The following is a 21,914-nucleotide window of genomic DNA, read 5'->3' as shown; positions in this document are numbered from 1 at the left end:
CTCCGTCATTCCGCTTAGCCGCAGCTCGCTCGCCGCGCTCTGCCCGTCTCGCTCACTCCGCTTCCTTCCCCTATCCCTCACTGTCCCTTTGTGTCGTCCCTGTCTCTCTTCATCGCTCGCTGTCTCTGTCTCTCTCCGTCGCTCGCTGTCTCCGTCTGTCTCCGTCGCTCGCTGTCTCCGTCTCTCTCCGTCGCTCGCTGTCTCCATCTCTGTCCGTCGCTCGCTGTCTCCGTCTCTCTCCGTCGCTCGCTGTCTCCGTCTCTCTCTGTCGCTCGCTGTCTCCGTCTCTCTCCGTCGCTCGCTGTCTCCGTCTCTCTCCGTCGCTCGCTGTCTCCGTCTCTCTCCGTCGCTCGCTGTCTCCGTCTCTCTCCGTCGCTCGCTGTCTCCGTCTCTCTCCGTCGCTCGCTGTCTTCGTCTCCGTCGCTCGCTGTCTCCGTCTCTCTCCGTCACTCGCTGTCTCCGTCTCTCTCCGTCGCTCGCTGTCTCCGTCTCTCTCCGTCGCTCGCTGTCTTCGTCTCTGTCGCTCGCTGTCTCCGTCTCTCTCCGTCGCTCGCTGTCTCCGTCTCTCTCCGTCGCTCGCTGTCTCCGTCTCTCTCCGTCGCTCGATGTCTCCGTCTCTCTCCGTCGCTCGATGTCTCCGTCTCTCTCCGTCGCTCGATGTCTCCATCGCTCGATGTCTCCGTCGCTCGCTGTCTCCGTCGCTCGCTGTCTCCGTCTCTCTCCGTCTCTCGATGTCGCCGTCTCTCGATGTCTCCGTCGCTCGATGTCTCCGTCTCTCGATGTCTCCGTCGCTCGCTGTCTCCGTCTCTGTCCGTCGCTCAATGTCTCTGTCTCTCTCCGTCGCTCGATGTCTCTGTCTCTCTCCGTCGCTCGCCGTCTCAGTCTCGTCTCCGTCGCTCGATGTCTCCGTCACATTGCTGGATTCAAACTCGGGTCTCCAAATTAATATTTCAGTGTGTAAACCACTGCTCCCATATTTAATTAACTACTGGTTAATTGGCCCATTAACTGTTGAATTAAATGTAATTTCTATCAACTCACCTATCCATATCAGTGATGATGATGATGATACGTATTTAGCGCGCAGCGCGACAGACCCGGTGACCTGAGTTTGATTCCTGCTCAAGGTCAACACCAGTCAGGATTATGTGAAACGGTCCTGGGCCTCCCCTAGGTCGACTCAGCCTCAAATGAGTACCTAGTGCGGTGTGTAAACAACACCATTTGGGAGACAAAGGCAGTTGGGCATGGTGCTGGCCATCTACCCCATCGCATACCATGCCAGCCTTAATAGGTGCTCGCTAACACCACCTGCCCCAACAGTCTGTTAAGGCTATAGGGGGGATGTTTGTCATCGTGTGAGTGATGGGGCAATAGTACAGAAAGTAGACAAGTTTCCGTACCTGGGCAGTGTGCTTCTAACCAACTCCAGTTTGGCTGCAGTTGTCTCACCCTGAATCCGCTGAGCAGCACTGCATTTGTTTTTCACCGTGTGAACGAAAATTAAGTTGAATATTTTGAGGTTCTTTAAAAATTATTACTAAACACTGCTTATAAACATAAACGCATAAATGCTGAGAATATAATGTCAGATGCATATCGTCTGTACTTTATACAGTGGCTTGTGCTAAGAAACTGCCAGTCAGACGCAAACTTGTCATGCTGGGGTGTTATTGCCAGAAACGCCTTTGTTTCCCCAGCGCTGATTTTTACCAACCACACCTGGTATTCAATTAAGATTGAGTCGACTTAGGGGAGGAGTAGGGCCGGTTCAAATATAATTTACCACTGCTATTGGCCACGACCGGGAATTATGTGAAATAGTATCGGAGCCAGATGACATCCCCGTCGCACCCCACGGTAAACAGGAGGAAATGGCTCTGACACTCGGGTCCGTATGTTTACACGGGCCTTCCCACCATAATGGTCCTTAATGATTGTGAACAGAGTCAGGGACCCCAAAAGCACAAAGAATAACCCAAGACCGTGGCCTCTTATTGGTATTGGAGGTCTTCACCAGGTCAAGAGAGCTTCCTGGTGTGTGCACGTGTTCCACTGTTGCGGTGCCCTGCAGTGGCATTTTGGTGACACTTTTTTTTTTCAATTTGTGGAGGAAATTTCTCCTGCCATGGCCAGGTTGGATCTGATGTATGGAGTCCCACTGCTTGCGGTGGTGAGGGGCCAGTGAGCTTCCTGATGGTTTGATCCACAATGAGGCGCTTCTTTGGGATGTTTGCGTTCTTCCAATTGTTTATCCACTCAAGCATATCGGTTGTGTGGACATAAGCCGGATGGATTTAAGAAACGTTTCCATTGATTACCACGATAACAGATCAAACTAGCGACTTCTGGATTGTGTACCAACCATTGCGTCATGCCAGCGTCTTGTGATGTCATGGTTATAGGTGGGGGGAAATAACAACCAGGGTACAAGGTGTTAGTGTGTCGTGAGTTTGAGGACACAGTTTCAAATATAGTTATTTTTTTATTTTTTTCCTCTCCCCCCAAATGGGGTAAAAACAAATAAATTGCAATGTATAAGGGTTGTGGAGGAAAGGGTTGGTAGGAGAATGTGTGCCGAGATCGCCAGCAATCTGCGGCGGACGCCTGCTCACTGTACGAACGCCTCCCGTGGAATCCGTCCGGTAGTCGGACGAAAAGGAACGATGAAGGTAGGCGACCGCGGTTTTCGGAGATCCGAGGCGGACGGCGACAGTGATGAGGGAAGGGGGGAGAGAGAGGGGTGGAATAGAAGGGGAGATGGGCGGTATCGTTAGTGATGCTCGTCAAACGCGAATGCGCCCGACCGTTTGCTATCAGTCGTGTCCATAAACGGTGCGGATGGGACGGCACTCACGTTCAGTTCCATGAGGGTGTTCGCACACTGCTGGAACTGCCAGCTGTTCTCCTGCAGCCACCCGAGAGTGGGCGCGCACGCACACAGGAGAGACGTCAACATGACTACCCAGTTTGCCAACCAGATAACTAGGCCTGGCCTGGATCCCATGGCAGCCTGAATGGGCGACGCCACTCCAAGTGGGTCATGTAAACCCCTTACATTGTGCCGCTTTGCTCGCTTTCCTATGGGAGCTGCACGCTTTGATGTTGGCCGACTTCGGAAACAGTCATAATGTCACAAAGTCAGTGCACAAGAGGTGCAACTGTTAAGCTGCTGCTGATTAAGTTTAAGTTTTTGCCAATGTTTTGTAAAATAAAATGGTGGATATGTAAACAAGTGATTGATTAGAGCTTGGTATATGCTTAAGCCATTTCAAGCATACGTTAAACCTCTAATAATAATTATTTTAAAATAAATATTGTTCCTTTCATCTGGCTGTGGACAAAATGGAGGATGGGAAGTGGTAGGAGTAATGCCAGGGTTGTGGCCAAAGAGCCGCATGGCCCTCGAAAAGTTGGGAGAATAAATATTTCTCATTGTTGCAGCGAAGCGTACCGCAATTCTGTGCACCACCGCAGGCGTGGAGGGCACCACAGGCGTAGAACTTCGCAGCTGCGAAAGCATCTGCCCATCCTGATGGTGACAATGGTGAAGGTAGTGGTTGTAAAAAGTGGTATAGATCATGGCGATAATGATTGTGATTGATTATAGTGGTGAGCATGATTATGGAAACAGTAGTCGTGGTGATGAAGATAATGGTAAAGATGGTAATGATTGTTGTGGAAGTAGTAGTTATGGTGAAAGGGATCATGGTGATGATGGAATTACATTATGATGTTGGCGGTCAGGATGAAGATGACGGCAATAGTGGTGGTGTTTGTGGCAATGATGATGATAGTGATGATTGTGGTAACGATGGTAGATGTGTGACGAAGATAGTCAAAGATGGTGTTAGAGATAGATGATTGAAGCAATAAGTGATGATGTTGATAACCGCCAGCAGGACAAAAACAAAAAACAGATGACATTCAACAGCTGCTCATGTTCCTCTGTGTCATCTGTAAACTGCACGTAACCTTTTCTTAAGTGAACTCTTATACAAACAATTAAGAAACTTAAGTGGGCTCGGGCAGGACACGTCTTCATAAGGGTTAATGGCTGATGATCAAGAATGCAGCAATGAGATGGAACCCATCTAACAGTTGTTCATGGGCAGGTGCTAGGTGGGTTATTACAATTTCGCAATCATGAGAAATTTCAATGGCTTAGGGGAGGTATTCATCCAGCAGTAGTTTGACCAAGGCAGGAAATGATGACCTTCTTCAGAAGTGTTTTACTTGGTGCATTTGGCAAAATCCTCTGATCACAAGCACTTTTGCATGTGTGGGGAAACTGGAATGCACGGAGACACAAATATCACAGAGAGTGGGGATAGCTTGAGGGCCGGCATCTGTGGAGGGTCACTCACCAGGATCACGAGCTGTGGAAAGTGGTTTCGCACGAAGCTGTTGACACACACACATGCAGTTAGAGATGGGACACAAGGCCAAGGGAGTGTGTGTGAGTGACCGGGTGGATGAACGCATGAGCGAGCGGGGTGTTGAGTGCATGGGTGAAGCTGGAGGGTGGGGGAGTAGGCGTGCGGGCGAGCCATTGGTTGAACAGGCAACCACAAAGATAAACCATGTAGATGAGTGGGTGGATAAGCATGAGGACGAGTGAGTGCCTGGGTGAGTGGGGAGCTGCGTGGACGGACAGGCGAATGGGTAAGCGGGCAATGTCGCGTTCATGACGAAGGAGCGGTACCTCATGTAGGCATTTGGGTCGTGGAAGGAGTCGCACAGCGGATTCCCGTTCAGCCATAGCTCTTTCAAATTGAAGGCCTTCAGTGGGTAAAGTTCCCTCACATCTTTGAGCTGCATGGCAGGGGAGATATTTCCATACAATTAGGGGCATAAGGGCCATGCTTCTGGGCAACTTACCACAAGTTATGCATTACAATCCATGCCCACGCATGGATTGTAACGCTTTGCAGAATGCATTTGCCTTAGCGTGCAAAAGCTGACGCGCAGCTGTCACGGCAAAATGTGTATGCATATTTGTAAACAGTCCCTTGTGCTATAGTTTGCATCTCTTTTGGTTAACCCTTTCATCATTGGTGTGCGGTATTCAGTTGGGTGTCCTTGATAGTAACAACACATTATACAAACATTTCGTTTATATTGGATCACATTTTATGAACGTTACATTGCCCTCCATTACGAATGGGCAGAGTCAATGCAGAAATTCCTTTAATATTCGTTGAAAAGGGTTAACAAAGGAGGCCAAATACTGCAATCACATATTCTAAGTGAATGTATCAGCTCTCAACTTAATTGATTAATTAGCCCATTTCAGCATAATGGTCAAATTCAAGAGTCCATGCTATGTTTCGTCTTTTGTTTGTATTAATTGTATTTTGTTTGTGTGGTCTGTCCTGTCCAGTATGTACTGTGTCCCATTTGTACTGACCGTCTCATCGTATGTCTCACTGTACTCTCTTGTCTGCACTGTCTTGTTGCCTATCTTGTTCATGCAGCCCAATATGTTTTGTCCATATAATTAGTTGTCTGCCTTGTCTGTCTCTTATGTGTCATTAGCCTAATTTAACGTGCATATAATTTGCATGAATAATAAAGAACTGGTTCCGACACACCATTTGGTGCATGCGTTGTGAGTGCAATGACTGAAGTTAATTGACGTATTGATGCGGAGTTGCGGGCCTACTGTACAAAGTACATCAACAGGTACCACCCATAGGTGATACATGTTGATGTACTAAACTGCAATAGTACGTTTCACATTTGTGTATTCATTGCATTTAAATAATTAATTACGTTTCCACTAATTAAAGGCATATCTGATACCCAATACATGCTTAAAATAATATCAAGCGAATCGGAAATGAACAAGCACCAAAACAAAAGGAGACGATATAAGATATAATAGTAGGTATATCGATACTTGGATTGAATCGCGTAACGAACGGTCGACTCGCTGTGGCGAGGAATCTGAACCAACGCGACGCTCGCACCAGAGGTGCACCAGGCATGCGAGCGTCACGTCGCGATTTATTGAACGGCGCTCACACCCACATTGTTTTTGGAGAGGTTCAGCTTCTTGAGAGATGGAGTGTGCTGGGCAAGTTTTGCCAGGTCATCCAACCGGTGCAGGTCATTGCACGTTAGATTCAGGGATGTGATCTGTGGGAGTGGAAAGCAAGGGAGGCACAGAAAAGAAAAAGGTCCCTCTTATAGCCTTAACAGTCTTTTGCAGAAAGTGCTGTGAGCGAGCACCTATGAAAGCCAGCACGGTACACAAGGGTGGTCAGCACCACGCCGACCGCCTCTGTCTCCCTAGTGGTGATGTTTACACACTGCACTAGGTACTCATTTGAGGCTAAGTCGACCGAGAGGAGGCCCAGGACCGGTTCAGATAATCGTCACTGGTGTTGGCCGTGAGCGGAAATCGAACTCTGGTCGCTCGATTCATAGCGCAGCGTGCGAACAACTGCACTACCGCTCCCCTCTAAGGGAGGCAAAAGACAAAGATCCCCAGTATAGCCTTAACAGACTAGGAGCAAGTGCTGTTAGCGAGAACCTATGAAGGCCAGGATGGCACACGAGGGGGTGGGTGGCCAGCACCACGCCGACCGCCTTTGTCTCCCCAGTGGCGATGTTTACTCACCGCACTAGGTACTCATTTGAGGCTGAGTCGACCTAGTGGAAGCCCAGGACCGGTTCAGAATAATTGTCACTGATTTTGGCCGTGAGCGGGAATAGACACTTGGGCCGCTAGGTTCGTAGCGCAGTGCAGTGCCACCACCTACGGTTTAGCAGCAATAGCAGCAATGTAAATGTCGTGCCGTGCCTCGTTTTGGTTTTATCTCAAGTCGATGGTCGGCGATGACCGCGAGGTAAAATGGGGGCTACGCAACCATGAAGCACGCACCAACATCCACGTGTGGCGACGCGCCTCTAATCCAGCACTAATTAATCTAGTCGCTAATACCAATGCCACATTATACTGCAGTTTGGTACGTATTTTGTACTGGTAGGAACCTCCTGGTTCCACCCAGCCCACAAGGGATTATTGTGTCCGTCTGTCGTCCATCCAAAAATGGGAGGGGTGGGGCTGGGTGGAGAGGGGAGGGTGGGGAGGGGCTGGGTGGGGAGGGAGGGGCGGGGTGGGGAAGGCGGCCACGGCACACACGAGGGGGTGGGTGGCCACCAACCACGTCCGGCCATCTTCACGACATTTTTCCCTCCACGTGGAGAATCAACAACATGCGTTTGGAGTATGCGGATGCTCACAATCTCTAAATTATAAGCCGCCAATTCGTTGAGCCATCATTCGAGGCAAGCAACGTTCCTACCAGCTCCCTCTGCAGGAATGTGTTTTAAGAGTAATAATGCCCTACAGACGAATGGACCAAGAGAGCTAACGCAGCAACACTATACCTTAGGTGCAAAGCATTAAAACACGTGGGGAGAGGAGAAGGCCGTACCATTGGAATATTCTCTCGGATGATCTTGTTCAGACCATCCATGTGGTCCTTCCGGTTCAAAACCAGGTCGACACCACGTGCCTCCAGCTCTGGGGAGTGGGGGAGGGTGATCGTGCATTCATTACGCGTTGCGTTCAACTCAACTCCTACCCTCGCGATGCATACAGTGAGTGATGCGTATAAGGATGAATTAATTAAATATTAGTTAAAATGACATGACAATGATATCTTTAGGCTAACAGGATGAATAAACTAGAACAAATGAGACTAAAGAAACAGTATGAACGATTCTCGGCTCAAATAATAAAGCTGAGTTGTGACAAGTTGTCAATGTGCAGGAGTGCAAAGTAAACTTAAAAAAACACAAATGTTTGTTTCAATTACCTTCATTAATTCTGACCGCCTTCAAGTCCAGAGCTTTGTTGGTAGGGTCATATTTTTGGCTCAAACATTTCTGTAAAAAGAACACGCACATGTCGCATCCCCCATTAGCATAAACTGGCTGCTATGACAGGGTCTGTTGGGGTGCACCAATTTTAAGCACAATGTGAGGACACAGCATCACCATGTCATCTACATGCATTGCGTGTCACTCAGTGACACGGCTTTTGCAGTAGAAAAACAACCTGTCGCTGCCTGAGCCGCGCTGAGTTGACTTGGCACAGCAGTGGGCATAGTAACACACAGACCTGGCTGTCTTTGTCACTGCTAACATTGTCTACGTAATGGCCCTGTACGTTTATTTTAGGTCAAATTGACCAAGCTCAGATACCCACTCTAACAGCAGGGTGATTACTGGAGCCGGGACCAGAGTGCAGTGGGTTTGCTCAACCAACCACAGAAAATACTCCCTGTTTAGGCTTACAGAGTATTGGGGGCAGCGAGTGCTCTTCGTGAACACTAATTAAGGCCGGAAAGGTACACCAGACGGTGATGTGGTGAGCACCACACCAAGCTGTGTTTGTCTCCCCATTGGTGATGTTAACAAACTGAACCAGGTATAAATATATGGTTGCGTCCATATAGGAAAAGTGTCATAGCATCACAAGTTTAAGAGGGCATGGCTCTAAAGAAAGCTGTCTATGGTGTGGACCAATCAGTTTAAAAGACAATGCATATACTACCAGAGCATGTTTTTTGTTTGCATGTTCACCACGAGCATATATGGTTAATGCAGACATGATTCCTTGCAAAAGGTTTCAAAATGGTGTTATAACATCTTAACACTATTTTTATTGCCAGAAAGGCTAACATCTATTCTTATATATCAATGTTGCATGTCGATTTAAACTAGATACTTTACAACGTCAAAGTTTAGTTTGTTTAACCAGTTGAGAATTCAAGAGACCAGGATGTGTTCACTTTTTGTCAAGGAGCATAAACCATCACATGAGCTCCAGTCATCCTCGTAGTGGCTTTTGGCCACTCATCGAAAAAAGATAGTCACTGCATCGAGCGCATTCAAATGCACTTCTGCGGCCTTCTGGAACGCTCTTCCAATATCAGGAAGCTACTGGAGCTATGCACTCTTAAATATAAATTGACAACTCATTTCCCTATAACTACTTGTTGTGTTTAGTTGTCCTCCCGCACCTCCGGTCAGCATGGTTGGCTATGTATGGTGTGAAATAAGTTTAAATGCATACATTTCCGAGAGTGACCTGGGTCACCAAAATGACAAGTCTCTATATTCTATAATTATTTTGGTGCAACTGTTAACCTTTTATAATTGGCATTTCTTTCTCAAAACCTGATACCTAGGATACTCCATCTCCACGTTTGCACACCCCCCAGTACATTTACCGAGATCTCGAACCAGCACAATTGGCTTGGCACCGCAGAATCGGCTTTGAAGATGCGCCGCTTGGCCATCAGCAGCTGCTGCCGCTGCGCCTTGCAGATGGACATCGTATAGGGTCCGCTGGTGGTGGCAACGCAGGTGCACCACAAACAAAACACAACAGCACAGAACATCAGCGATGAGGGCAAGAATTAGGCACATGAGAAAAACCTGCGCTTTGCCCAGACAGAGGCAGTGTCCAGGCTCTACTCGAGGTTTGCATTATATTCTAGGTCGCTAGTCGACTATAATAGGAACGTGACTAATAGCCACAGGCAGAGCAAGATGTATACTGGATGTGGTGCGCCGGGTTGAGGTTATTAGTCAAAATGTTACTGACCCAGACAGACCCAGCTGAAATTATGCCCCGACTCTAAAAATAACGCAATAGCTAAACACTGATGGATGTATATAGCGTCTAACTCGAACACATCTCTAGATGCTGTATGAAAACCAGGGCGTGCGCACCATGGAGAATCAGATGTGGGCTCCGAGGATTGAGGTGAGAGCCTCATTCACCGCTATGGGAAAAGAGTATTGTGGTGGCCTTCCGGATCATATAGAGTAAATAACCCTCTTGTAGCCTACCTAGGTTGTAAGAGCAAGTGATGTCAGTGAGCGCCTATTAAGGCCTAAATGGCATGTAAAGGGGTGGGTGGTTTGGTCAGCCGCACCAGGCCGCCTTCACTGCCCCATTGCTGCTAAAGTTTTCACAATGCAGCAGGTACAAATCGACTTTGGGCAGGCCCGGGGACCGGTTCATATATCAATCTCCACTGATGTAGCCATGGCTGGAAATCAAACTAAGGTCCCCAGGTACATAGTGCAGTGGCCTAATCACCGCGTCCCCTCTGCACACACATGCACGGTGTGCGCTCAGTTAAACTTACCGGCGCTGGCAGGAACCCGACCTATCCCCCTTGTCCACATTTCCACGTCCACTCATACGATGGGAGCGGGGGATTCGGCCATCTCTAGCATCTCGTCCTCCGCTACTACAAGAGCCTCCGCCATCACCTCGTGTCCATCCTGCACCATTCCTTGTTTTCCAGGTGCCCATATGGTGTGCATATTCGCCTCTCTTTCCACCACGTGCGGGGAACCCAGACAACTCCTCAAACATGTGGGGTCTGGGGCCTCTATGAGGACTCCTGGCTGTAGCCTGGGTCTCCATGCACACTTCATGCTCTGTGGACACGGTGGTGGGGGGACTAAAATCTGAGTCAGTGGAGAATATTAATTTGTGAACTTACATTATAATACATGTGCGACAGTGCTGTATGTTGTACATTAATGCTGATGTGTGTTTTGTATGTTATAGGTTTGTGTTGTGTGTTATTGCTGCTGTGTTGTGCGATAGTGACGCGCACCTTGGAAAGTCATGTTCGCCATGGCCACGCAGAGCGAGAGGATGTCGGCTTCGTTCGCCATAGCTGTTGTCGCCGTCGTGGACTCCACGGCACTGCTGGGCTGTGATTCGCGTTGCTTGGCCGTCTTCGTGTTCCGCGCCACTGTCACAGCCAACTTCTCCGCCTCCCTCCGCCGTCTGATGCGTGCTTCCGCCCTGCCGTCTCTGAGACCCCGCCCCTTCCGGGTTACCGAGATCTCGCGAGAGCCGCGCCCGTCACGAGATCTCGCGAGAACCGCGCCCTTCACGAGAACCACAACAAAAACAACAACAACAACAATGGTGAACGCGTTACAATCCACGACAACATCGTTACGTAGCATGTCATATAAACGCCGTGCGATGGCGTTCTGTAAGTGTATCAAATGTGATCTGGTTCGTTTGCGCGGCTGTTGATTTTGATGGCCATTGACCAGAGCGGCTGTTGATGTCGGCGCCTCGAGGCGCACAGCCATTTGACTTATAAATTAAAAATAATCAGAACACACGATTGGACTTAGACTCGCGTGACGTGTTTTAATAAAGTAAAGTTAGTTGAAGTATTTAAGTAATTGGGATATTTTATAGGGGAGGGTGAGGGGTGTGTGGTTGTGTGTTGATGTGTTTGTGTGTTGATGTGTCTGTGTGTTGATGTGCCTTGTGTGTTGATGTGTGTGTTGATGTGTCTGTGTTGATGTGTCTGTGTGTTGATGTGTTTGTGTTGATGTGTTTGTGTGTTGATGTGTTTGTGTGTTGATGTGTCAGTGTGTTGATGTGTCTGTGTTTGTGTGTTGATGTGTCTGTGTGTTGATGTGTTTGTGTGTTGATGTGTCTGTGTGTTGGTGTGTTTGTGTTGATGTGTTTGTGTTGATGTGTCTGTGTGTTGATGTGTCTGTGTTGATGTGTCTGTGTTGATGTGTCTGTGTGTTGATGTGTCTGTGTGTTGATGTGTTTGTGTGTTGATGTGTCTGTGTGTTGATGTGTCTGTGTGTTGATGTCTGTGTGTTGATGTCTGTGTGTTGATGTGTCTGCGCTATAAACCCGGCGAGCCGAGTTCGATTCCCACTCGGGGCCAACACCGGTCCGCTTCTACGCCCTCCTCTAAGTCGACTCAGCCTCAAATGAGTGCCGAGTGCCGTGCGTAAACATCGCCACAAGGGAGACAAAGGCGGCCGGGCGTGCTTCTGGCCACCCACCCCCTCGTGTATAACGCTCCAGACACGTGTACAGTACAAACATCTCTCTCGAGTACAGACTACCATCGCTACTCATCATTTATAGACACAACAAAGACAAATATCTCCCGTGTAGCCTTAACAGACTGTAGGGGCAAGTGCTGTTAGCGAGCACCTATGAAGGCCGGAACGGTACACGAGGGGGTGGGTGGCCAGCACCACGCCCGACCGTCTTTGTCTCCCCAGTGGCGATGTTTACACACCGCACCAGGTACTCATTTGAGGCTGAGTGGACCTAGGGGAGGCCCAGGACCGGTTCAGATAAAATCGTCACCGGTGTTGGCCGTGAGCGGGAATCGAACCCGGGTCGCCAGGTTCACAGCAACGCAACGCGCTAACCGCTACACGAACACGCACACGAGAGCATTACGTGTACTAAGTTTGGTCCTATAATAACAATGACATAATAATGTCAATTATTTACTGAGCAAATCTTCACCGAGTCTCAAGATTGGTGTTTATGAGGCTCATGTGTTGTGTGCCGCGTGGCCAATGCCTGCAGCTTTAATCTTCACGACTGTTTGAAGAATTATTCCGTGAGCGATCATTGATTTACTGGACGATCGTCACCCACACATACTTTGTACGCACGAGTTATTTATCTGCATGATACGTTATTGCAGAATTGTATTTTGAAGCTTTTGTTGTTGAGTACGGTGCTGTACAGTGGGGATGGAGCGGTGGCACAGTGGTTGGCACACGGCGCTTCAAATCCAAGCCGAGTTCGGTTCCCGACCACGGCGAACATCAGAGGCGACTGATATCTGAACCGGTCCTGGTCAAGCCCCGCTACCTCCCGCTCTCCCAGCGTTACCGGCACGCACTGGTGAAGTATGGTCAGACAACACCCGCCTATGCCCGATACGGCCTTCTTTGAACCATATATTTTACAAAAAATATGTTAAGGCTAAAGCGGGGGTCTTTTGTCTTTGTGTGTGTCTATAAGACGAGCGTGTGATACATACACACAGGGTAACCTAATTTGTTTTATTTTAGTCATAAACGCACGAGGAGAATAATTTCTTGAAGAGATGATGGCATTTGGACAAGGCGGATGATGGAACAGCAGCCAAAGAACGTGCCTGAGAATGCAACCTTTTTTATTTTACCAGGTTAGGCCCACTGAGCTGTACAGCTCGTTTTCGTAAGCGACCTGGCTACAAATGTTAGCTCAACGAAGTGGCTTATCACGTGGACATTTATAGCAGCCAAATATTCTAAATGCATGTTTCTAAATGTGGAGGGGAAAACCAGAGGAAGCAAGTTATGTTATGAGTTACTGCACTGAACATTTACAACAATGACTAGTAATCGGTGTTATGTTCTTTCTCTGAATTTTTTTCATAAATAATATGGCGTCATTACATTTGGAAATCAATAATTAAGTGTTTCACTTCATTCGGAGGAAAAAAATGCTTAAAATTACAACCTCAGGCAGCTCTAACAAAGTATTTTACTTTCAATTCTTATTTGGTTTTTATAACCTACCAGTTTCTTGTATATCATCATACAGTAAAAGTGATATTCACTTTTTTTTCAAAATATGTGAATAGTTCATACTATTCCTTGGTTCTTTTGGTAAAGTCACGTAGATAGAAAAATAATAAAGTGAATAAAAAATTAAAAATAAATAATAATTAAAACACTAATGTAGATTGTAGCCTGGTTCTTCATCGGAGTGAGTGTACTGGCAATCTATAATGTAGACTGGAGCCTGGTTATTAAGCTGGGTGAGTGTACTGGCAGTCTATAATGTAGACTGGAGCCTGGTTCTTTAAGTGATACAATTAAAAACAGGCACACTGCGTGACGCTTCCGCATGCGCGGGTGACATCACAGATGTGAAGTCACAGCTCACTTGCCGTGCAAAATATATCCATTATTACGCCCCCCCCCCTCCCCCCCAAAAAAAACAAAAGTCTATTTTTCTAATTTTTGCATTGTGTACAGTCTGGAAAGTACCCACATGGCACATTTCAAGTTGCATGTCAGGAAGTATGCTAAACATTTTGAACAGACACATTTACAAATTTCCTTTTTATATATAGATAAACCCCAATGATCCGATCGAAATCCCTAATTTTACATGAAGTGCCACCCAACCCCCCCCCAAATGCTCCGCCATGACCAGAGTGCAATGATAAAGGGCTGTAATTTTTTGTCAGTATGTGTATTTTTTCACGAGCTTTAACACCATTTTGTACATGCAGTAGAAAGTACAGTACAGCTTTTCCATGTTCAGATACTGTGTACAGATTTCACAAAATTTATGAAAATTCTGAAGCAGTGGCTTTAACATTTTCCTCACAAATTTGCTCGTGAAGTTCAATTCAGCTCTCTATGAGAAGCCATCCAACACAGTCCAGCGACTGCAAGAACTGCTGCCTCCGCATTCCAGTGATCCAAGGTACTCCCCTTTTTACGTGCCACCTTCAGCTGCAAAAGCTGAGTCTGCATATCTGCCCAAAAGGAACCGTGGGCATTGCAGCACCCCTGATGGAAACAATTGCGTGCCTTTGAGACAATCGTGACTGAACCAGGGGTGGAGATGATCGTGCGTGGCGCTGGAGACGTCCAGCTTCAGCTGCTGTACCAGCTGCTCCATCTTCCTGATCTCCACCCGCAGCAGCTTATAGTCCAGCTCTGTGTAGCAGTCATGGCCCTGCTCCATTCGCTCCACGCGCACCGTTAGGTTCTGCAGCAGCGCCGTGTAGCGCACCAGCGTGGCGTGGTTCTCTGCCACCTGCAGGCGTAATTTCAATTACTGTCTACTTCTAACGCATGAACAACCCTTAATACAACATGTAATGGACTGTATTGCTATCAGTGCTGTACTGTAGTTTTACATGAAGTAGTATGATCTATACCAGATATGTTGGAAGGCTGTATCCTCAAACCATCCTTCAGGTCAGGAGCGCAGCCTGATTTAACAGGAGCACTAACATTATATAATTCTTAGTATTGGTTGAAATGCAATACTGTAGCACTGCCACCTGTAGGGGTAGTTTAAATATTATCTCCTTCCAATTCATTTCAATCGATCTTTTACACGTGTTGACTTAATATACAACCATTTTTATGAAATATACGGGACTGTGTTGTTGGCAGTCCTGTAGTCATAGATATAAACTTATCATGATTATAACAGCACGGTTGGCCAAGGTACGGTGCGAAAGAAGTTCAACATGCATACATACTTACATTAGAAGGTTACTTCCTCAAGGAATCTTTGAGGACAGTCAGGTTAATGCATTCGCCTGGTATACAGGAGGTCGTGGGTTCGATTTTGACCCCAACGCCTGCTGTATATTTGGAGACTGCATGTTCTTCCCGTGATCATGTGGATTTTTCTCCGGGTCCTCCGACTTTTCCCTCTACATTTAGAAATATGCGTTTAGAGTATTTGGTTGCGATACATTTCCACATGATAACCCACTTTGTTGGGCTAACATTTGTGGCCAGGTCGCTTCTAAAAAAGAGATCTATAGCTCAGTGGGGCTCACCTGGTAAAATAAAAAAAGTTTTTTTTCATATTTTACAGAGAGTTAGGGGGAAGGGGTGTGTGGCACTCGTAGTCTGTTACCAGCAATGGGTCTCTATCGTAGCGCACTCCCGGTGTCTGCCCAGTGGTTGGTGGTGAATCTGTCAGGTTGCATTGCATTCTTAGTGAAAGGGGTGCAGCAGCCATTGTTAGAGTTTAAATCACTGATAGTGCTACTGAGACTACATACAACTGTCCTGGAAGTGTGTCAGAATCGGTGATCGATGGCACAGATTTGACCCCCAAGGGGTTGGCGTCGTCGCGTCTCGCAGGAGCCGTACCCACGTGACGATGGAGACGGGGCTCAAGTGCTGCTTCCTGAGCCTCAAGGTGCAGGACACCAACCTGGACCTGCAGAAGGAACATGATCGGAGTGAGCGCCAGCTGATCAGACGACGTGCTGGTACGCGCACCGCACCTTGCCGTTCGTTCTCCGGGTCCTCCAGTTTATTTCCCTCCCACATTTACAATCAACGTGCGTTTAAAGTATTTGGCAGCTATAAATGTCCACTTTGTAAGCCACTTTTGTTGAGTTGTGGCTTGTGGCCAGGTGAAATAAAAATAGCTTAGTTAAAAAAAAGTTATTTCGTTTTTAGAAGGATCAAATGTTTGCGTAACTGAACCCGGGTGATTGTCACTGGAAGTCTCTCAACTTGTCGGTTTGTAGCCGCCCAATGAGATGTGAATCACGCTTTGAACCCGCTAAAATGTGCGTAGAGCTCACATGCTCGCAAAACCTCCGAGAAAGAAACGTCTCGTTAGAAGAGTAACGTCACACAATGTTTAGAAAGAAAGTGTTACGCAGTCTAACACGTAGAAGGCTTTCGTGACCAATATTAATCATAGTAAAGGATTTTTGGGATAGACCGTGTGAATATAAATGTTTCATTAACCCACCACCACCCGACATGGCCAATTAGTAAGGTTTGTCACGTGAACAAAACGTGCCAAATAGTGACTACTTCAGCAGACTTGGTTTTGTTGTTTGTGTGTAAATCCGCAACGTTTACAATTCGAGTACTGTGACGTTTTCACCAGGTCATCGGGCGATTTGCCAGATCTAACCCAAAAACCTTTACGATGCGTCTGTCACGCATCCCTCGCGTGCAGCCGAGACGCTCGACTTGCAACCGTGCTCCCCGAGGTCCCGCCGCTGGCCCCGCGGCCTCTCAAGCGCTCGCACCCCCTCTGACCTCGGCGTGCAGGTGTCGCGCAAGGCCTACCTGGCGGGCGACGGGTTCATGTCGCTGGCCGTCAAGGAGCCCTTCCCCGTGCTGAGACGAGGCTCACGTTCCGCACCATGCAGCCAAGCGGCCTGCTCTTCTACTACTCCCTGCAAGTACCGGCCCGGCCTGAAGCCGGCCACACCACCCACCCCAGTATCAACGGTCGGTGACTCCTGTCACGTGTGACGCGCGGTGGCGGTGGTTGTGGTGGTAGTGGTGCGGTGGGGAGAGACTCACGGGGCAGCCCTCCAACGTGCAGCTCCTGCTGTGTGTGTGTGTGTGTGAGCAGCCCGGGCACCGGGCCCTTGACGCGGCTCACATCCCCCATCCATGTCTAAGTGAAGCACGTTGCCCTTCTTGATCACTGCAAACAATAATAAAAACAAAGACAAAAGGTCCCCCATACAGCCTTTAACACTCTTACCCAGGCTAATCGAGAGGTGACTGCGGGGAGTGGTACATCGTGGGGAGTGGTGGTGCAACGGTTAGCGCAATGCGCTACGAATCCGGCAACCTGAGTTCGATTGCCACTCACGGCCAACAGCAGTGACGATTATCTGATTTGGTCCTGGGCCTCTCCTAGGTTGACTTGGCCAAAAATGAGTATTTTTTGCAGTGTGTAAACATCGCCACTAGGAAGACAAAGGTGGTCGGGCATGGTGTTGGTAACTCACCCTCTTGTGTGCCGTGCTGACCTTCACAGGTGCTCGCGAACAGCACTCATCCCAACAGTCTGTGTGTGTGGGCAGGGTGAGATTCTGTCCGTCGCCCTCAAGAGGGGGCGGTGGTCCTGAAGACAAAGAGGACACCCTGCGGACCATGAGCGACGGATACAACGAAGGCTCCAACCATTTACCTCTTCGCTCTGTGCAACTCCTCCAGATGCCGCCTCGGTCTCCCCTGTCTTGGCCATAGGAACGTGGAATTTCCGTATTGCCACCGCAGGCTCTGGTTTGTTAGAAGAGACGAGCTCGATGCGTGTGCACCCCCCCTAGCGCGTGCGTGCATGTGTTCGTGTCACTTTGTCGTTCTTTCTTGCGCGTGTGCGTCTTTGCCTGCGTGTGTGTGCATCTGTGTCTCTCTGTGTGTGTCTGTACCTACGCGTATGCACATGTGCTTCTGTGTCTCTGCGTGTGTCTGTGTCTTTGCGTATGCGCATGTGCGTCTGTGTCTCTGCGTGTGTCTGCCTGCACGTATGCTCATATGCGTCTGTGTCTCTGCGTCTGTCTGCCTGCACGTATGTGCATGTGCGTCTGTCTCTGCGTGTGTCTGTGTCTACGCGTATGTGCATGTGCATCTGTGTCTCTGCGTGTGTCTGTGCCTACACGTATGCGCATGTGCGTCTGTGTCTCTGCGTGTGTCTGTGTCTACGCGTATGTGCATGTGCATCTGTGTCTCTGCAGCGCCGCGGGGACACGTGGCTATCACACTCGCGCGTCGTACAAAGTCATCGTCACCATCATCCTCAACATCATCGTCGATAGCATTGTCATTGTCGTCGTCAATATTGTCATCTTCAACACTTAGTCATCAGACATGGGTCCTGGCTATAAAAGTCTGGAATATCCACGACTGTCTCTTGGATCCATCCACAGAAATGATCCACCTCCTCCATTGTTCACACTTGGGCCAGACTTATGCTGGTAATTTAGTACGGTAATACAATAAACAGAGACAGGTGACTGTGTGACCGGTGGTGACCATGGCTGGTTGTGGTGGTGACTGGTGGTGACCGATGGTGACCGTGTGGCCAGGGTTCATCAGCGCGGCACCTGAGGCCCGTGCAGGATGGTGTGCCGGCGTGGCCCGGCGAGGGTGGCTGTGCGGGGCCGTGGGGGGGACACGCAGGGGGCGTGCGGGGGCAGGGGGGCAACAGTGCCGGTGCCGGAGCCACGCACGACCGCCTCTTGTGGGGGAAACGCATGCGCAGCGCGATCCACCGCAGCTGACGAAGTGTGGAAATGTACGTACGTGTGTTGAACTTCTTTGGCACCGTATGTAGCCAACCGTGCTTGTCCGAGGTGCAGGGAAAAAGACCAACAAACTGTACACAAAAAGCAGTTCTAAAGGAATGAGTTTTAGATCTACGTGGGTGAATGTTTATGTGGGAGTTTGTGTACGTGGGAGAGTGTGTGTGTGTGTGTGTGGGCGTATTTGTGAGTGTTTAAGCGGGTCACTTCTGAAAAAGAGCTATATAGCTCAGGACACCTTACCTGGTCAAATAAAAATAGTGTAGTTTTAATGTGTGAGCAACGTTGGCGGTGCCCTCTCTGTGCCTCTCACAGGCACCTCGCTGGAGCTGAAGACCGACGCCAACGGGTTGCTCGCGTACGCGTCCACCGGCGGGGACGACGACAGGCGGCACCTGGACATGCACCTGGAGGCGCAGCCCTTGTCCCAGCAGCTGCTGATGGTGAATGCAGTCCGTTATTTGCAGATGTTACACATTGGAGCTCATTACTTACAACAGTCGAAACATCTCCCTTCTAGCCGTATAGACAGAGAAAGCAGCGTAGTGGGGGAGCCCTGTGGGCCTCGATGCTCATAGTGATCTGTACATCACTTTAGATGTGACATCGTGATGCGCCCCGGTTGTGTTTGCACCCCAGAGGTGGCAACCCCCCAGCGTGACGTTGCCCGCCGGTCCGCCGCTTCGTGTCGCGCAGGTGGAGGTGGTGGTGGGCCCTGAGGCTCACGGGGAGCTGAACGTGGACGGCTCGGCGGCGAAGGCCGCCCCGACACGCCGCAGGGGCCCGGAGTTCGGCCTGCGCTCCCCGCTCTACCTGGGTGGCGTCGCGAGCGGCACGGGCCGGCGACACCTGCAGGTAGAAAGCCGCCCACGTTCGTCGTGCTGTGTCGGGGCGTTTTGCCCGATTCGAGGGTTTTATTCTGAGTTTTGTTGCGATTTGTGCCGTCAGCGTCACTCCGTGAAACGGTGGACTGTCGCGATGGCGCCTCCGGCTGTGCCAGCACCGGACATCCACCTTCCCCCCCCGGGGCTGTGTCAAATGGCGCGGCTCGCCTGAGAGTTCCAAAGCGGAAATCTTATCCGATAACGTTCCCAATACGAGATGGGTTACATTGGTGACCCATCAAACCATAGGATTATTTACAAACCATGCCTGCTCTTCTTGTTGGCCCACCCATACTGGACATCTATGAAAAAGAGCCTCATAACTCATCACATTCCTCCTGCAGTCTAAATAAAGATTCTGCGTCTGATCTACAAGGGTCTGTACCAATCTGCCCCATCCTATCTTGCTGAGCAGTGCACAGCGCCGGCCTCAACAGGACCCCAAATCGACGCCGTCAATGATCCGCATCCCACGGTTACCCTGCTGCTCTGCTGCTACTGCTCCTGCTGCTCTTGCTGCTGCTGCTACTCCTGCTGCTGCTACTCCTGCTGCTCCTGCTGCTGCTCTTGCTGCTGCTGCTACTCCTGCTGCTGCTCCTGCTGCTGCTGCTCTTGCTGCTGCTGCTGCTATTCCTGCTGCTGCTGCTCCTGCTGCTGCTCCTGCTGCTACTCCTGCTGCTACTCCTGCTGCTGCTCTTGCTGCTCCTGCTGCTACTCCTGCTGCTCCTGCTGCTGCTGCAGCTACTCCTGCTGCTCCAGCTACTCCAGCTACTCCAGCTGCTGCTGCTACTCCTGCTGCTCCTGCTCCTGCTGCTGCTACTCCTGCTGCTGCTACTCCTGCTGTTGCTCCTGTTCCCGTTCCCGCCCGCAAGCCTTGTGCGGCGATGCGGCCAGCGCAGTTTCGCCGGGAGTCTCCAAACCTGAGGAACTGGAGGCGGTCACCTGTGGGAGACGTTCCTCATCCATGCTTGAGTCTCAGACCAGTTTTGTTCGACACTTAAAGTGGCGCTGCTACTCCGTGTGAGCGGCGCGCATTTCCGATGGCACGGACTCGTAAGAGCACACGATCGCGAGCGCTCACGCTCGTTGACAGACTTATTGGTGTCTCTCGCAAAGCAGTGTGCCGCCCCCTGCTAGAGAATAGCCCGCGGAAGCGGATAATGCTGAACTAGTTCTGAGATACTTTTGTCCAAAGAATAAGGGGCAGCACTTTTCCACCCGCCCTTCCACGTGAGAATTATATTCACTTCCATAAGGCCACGATGCGGCTGATGAGATCTGTACAAATCCATACATTTATTTTTTACGTTAATCAAATACGTTAAGGAGAACGAATTGTCTGCTTATTTATCTTTGTTATGTTCTCCACAATGGCGCGCAAAGTTATTTTGTGTTATTAACAGTGGAGAGAGAGAGATCACATGTTCAAGGCCGAGTCTATGCCGGTGTTTGGTGTTGTTTGTATGTAGCTCTGTTTTGCGCTCGTAATGCATTTGTTTCCTGTCTTGCATTAGCGCGCTACGTGGCGCTGACGGTAGCCATGCGGGCCGAGAAGGAGGAGCGCCATTATATCGGGAGGCGTCGCGCGCCCCGGGTGTGCCGTCACCGCCCCCCCCACCCCAGGGCCGCTGGAGGGCCGGGCTGCGTGCGCGGGGCCCGGCTCAACGGAGCGTCCCTGGGGGAGCCAGCACGCCGCTTCGCCGTGACGCCCTGCACCTCCGCGCCCACGACGCCCGGCGTGTGCTTCTCGCACGAAGGAGGCCACGTGCTGCTGGGTGAGAGAGCCATGCCGGCATTGTCGTCCCCCCCGCTCCCTCGCCCCCAACCGAACATCAAATAATCTGTTTAAACGCACGTTTCTAAATGTGGAGGGAACAACTGTCCTTGCCCCGCAGTCCGATTATCGCGGTTGGCTACGTACGGAGCAAAAGAAGTTCAACCACGCGATGCAGCACAGCGAACCCCACGCAGGTGTCGTCATGCTGTCGCCTCGCCGCGTCACGACATGCAGCAGTGTCGTTATTTTGCTGTTATTGTTGCGGATATATTGTTTTTTTTATGTTTCACTTGTCAAAGTAAATTATGAATCGCTGCTTTGAACCTGGCGTTCCCGAGTCAAATTCATGGCCGTGGCCACCGCTCTATGAACCCGGCATTGTAAGTTGAATTCCTGGCTATGTCAAACGTTAGAGGAGAGCGATATCGGATATCGGAACCGGTCTGGGGCCTCCCCTAGGTTGGCTCGGCCTTAAACGAGCATCCGGTGCGGTGTGTAAAATATCAGCGCTGGGAATGTGTGGCTCTGGCCACACCGCCTCCTTGTGTGCTGTGACAACGTTTATAGACGCTCAATAACAGTGCTCGCCCCAACAGTTGTTGGTATCAC

General features: G+C 49.7%; 2 protein-coding genes across 5 annotated transcripts; one reads left to right on the top strand and one right to left on the bottom strand.

Annotated features, from left to right (window-relative positions):
* Positions 1 to 2,472: 2,472 nt before the first annotated feature.
* Positions 2,473 to 10,851, bottom strand: LOC142925710 (uncharacterized). Of its 2 annotated transcripts, none has more exons than XM_076069097.1 (11): positions 10,656 to 10,851; positions 10,176 to 10,503; positions 9,249 to 9,366; positions 7,830 to 7,899; positions 7,446 to 7,534; positions 6,034 to 6,141; positions 4,706 to 4,815; positions 4,368 to 4,404; positions 3,455 to 3,532; positions 2,858 to 2,908; positions 2,473 to 2,614 (listed from the first exon to the last, which is right to left on the bottom strand). In XM_076069097.1, exons 1-11 carry the CDS (start codon positions 10,714 to 10,716, stop codon positions 2,612 to 2,614), a joined length of 1,053 nt encoding a protein of 350 aa, XP_075925212.1. In that variant the 5' UTR covers positions 10,717 to 10,851; the 3' UTR covers positions 2,473 to 2,611. The 2 variants fall into 2 exon arrangements, with proteins under 2 accessions (XP_075925212.1, XP_075925213.1); XM_076069098.1 differs by having other exon boundaries at positions 10,176 to 10,473.
* A 107-nt stretch (positions 10,852 to 10,958) lies between these two features.
* LOC142925711 (uncharacterized) lies at positions 10,959 to 21,096 on the top strand. Of its 3 annotated transcripts, none has more exons than XM_076069100.1 (7): positions 10,959 to 11,045; positions 12,560 to 12,733; positions 15,721 to 15,851; positions 16,654 to 17,625; positions 18,429 to 18,637; positions 18,960 to 19,087; positions 19,341 to 21,096. In XM_076069100.1, exons 5-7 carry the CDS (start codon positions 18,463 to 18,465, stop codon positions 19,698 to 19,700), a joined length of 663 nt encoding a protein of 220 aa, XP_075925215.1. In that variant the 5' UTR covers positions 10,959 to 11,045; positions 12,560 to 12,733; positions 15,721 to 15,851; positions 16,654 to 17,625; positions 18,429 to 18,462; the 3' UTR covers positions 19,701 to 21,096. The 3 variants fall into 3 exon arrangements, with proteins under 3 accessions (XP_075925215.1, XP_075925216.1, XP_075925214.1); XM_076069101.1 differs by having other exon boundaries at positions 12,560 to 15,851; positions 19,341 to 19,499; positions 21,043 to 21,093; XM_076069099.1 differs by having other exon boundaries at positions 12,560 to 15,851.
* Positions 21,097 to 21,914: the final 818 nt, after the last annotated feature.

This window comes from Petromyzon marinus, chromosome 23, assembly GCF_048934315.1.
Source record: "Petromyzon marinus isolate PM22_M1 ecotype Great Lakes invasive population chromosome 23, UKy_Petmar_22M1.pri1.0, whole genome shotgun sequence".
NCBI lineage: Eukaryota > Metazoa > Chordata > Hyperoartia > Petromyzontiformes > Petromyzontidae > Petromyzon > Petromyzon marinus.
This window is presented reverse-complemented; position numbering and strand designations above follow the sequence as displayed.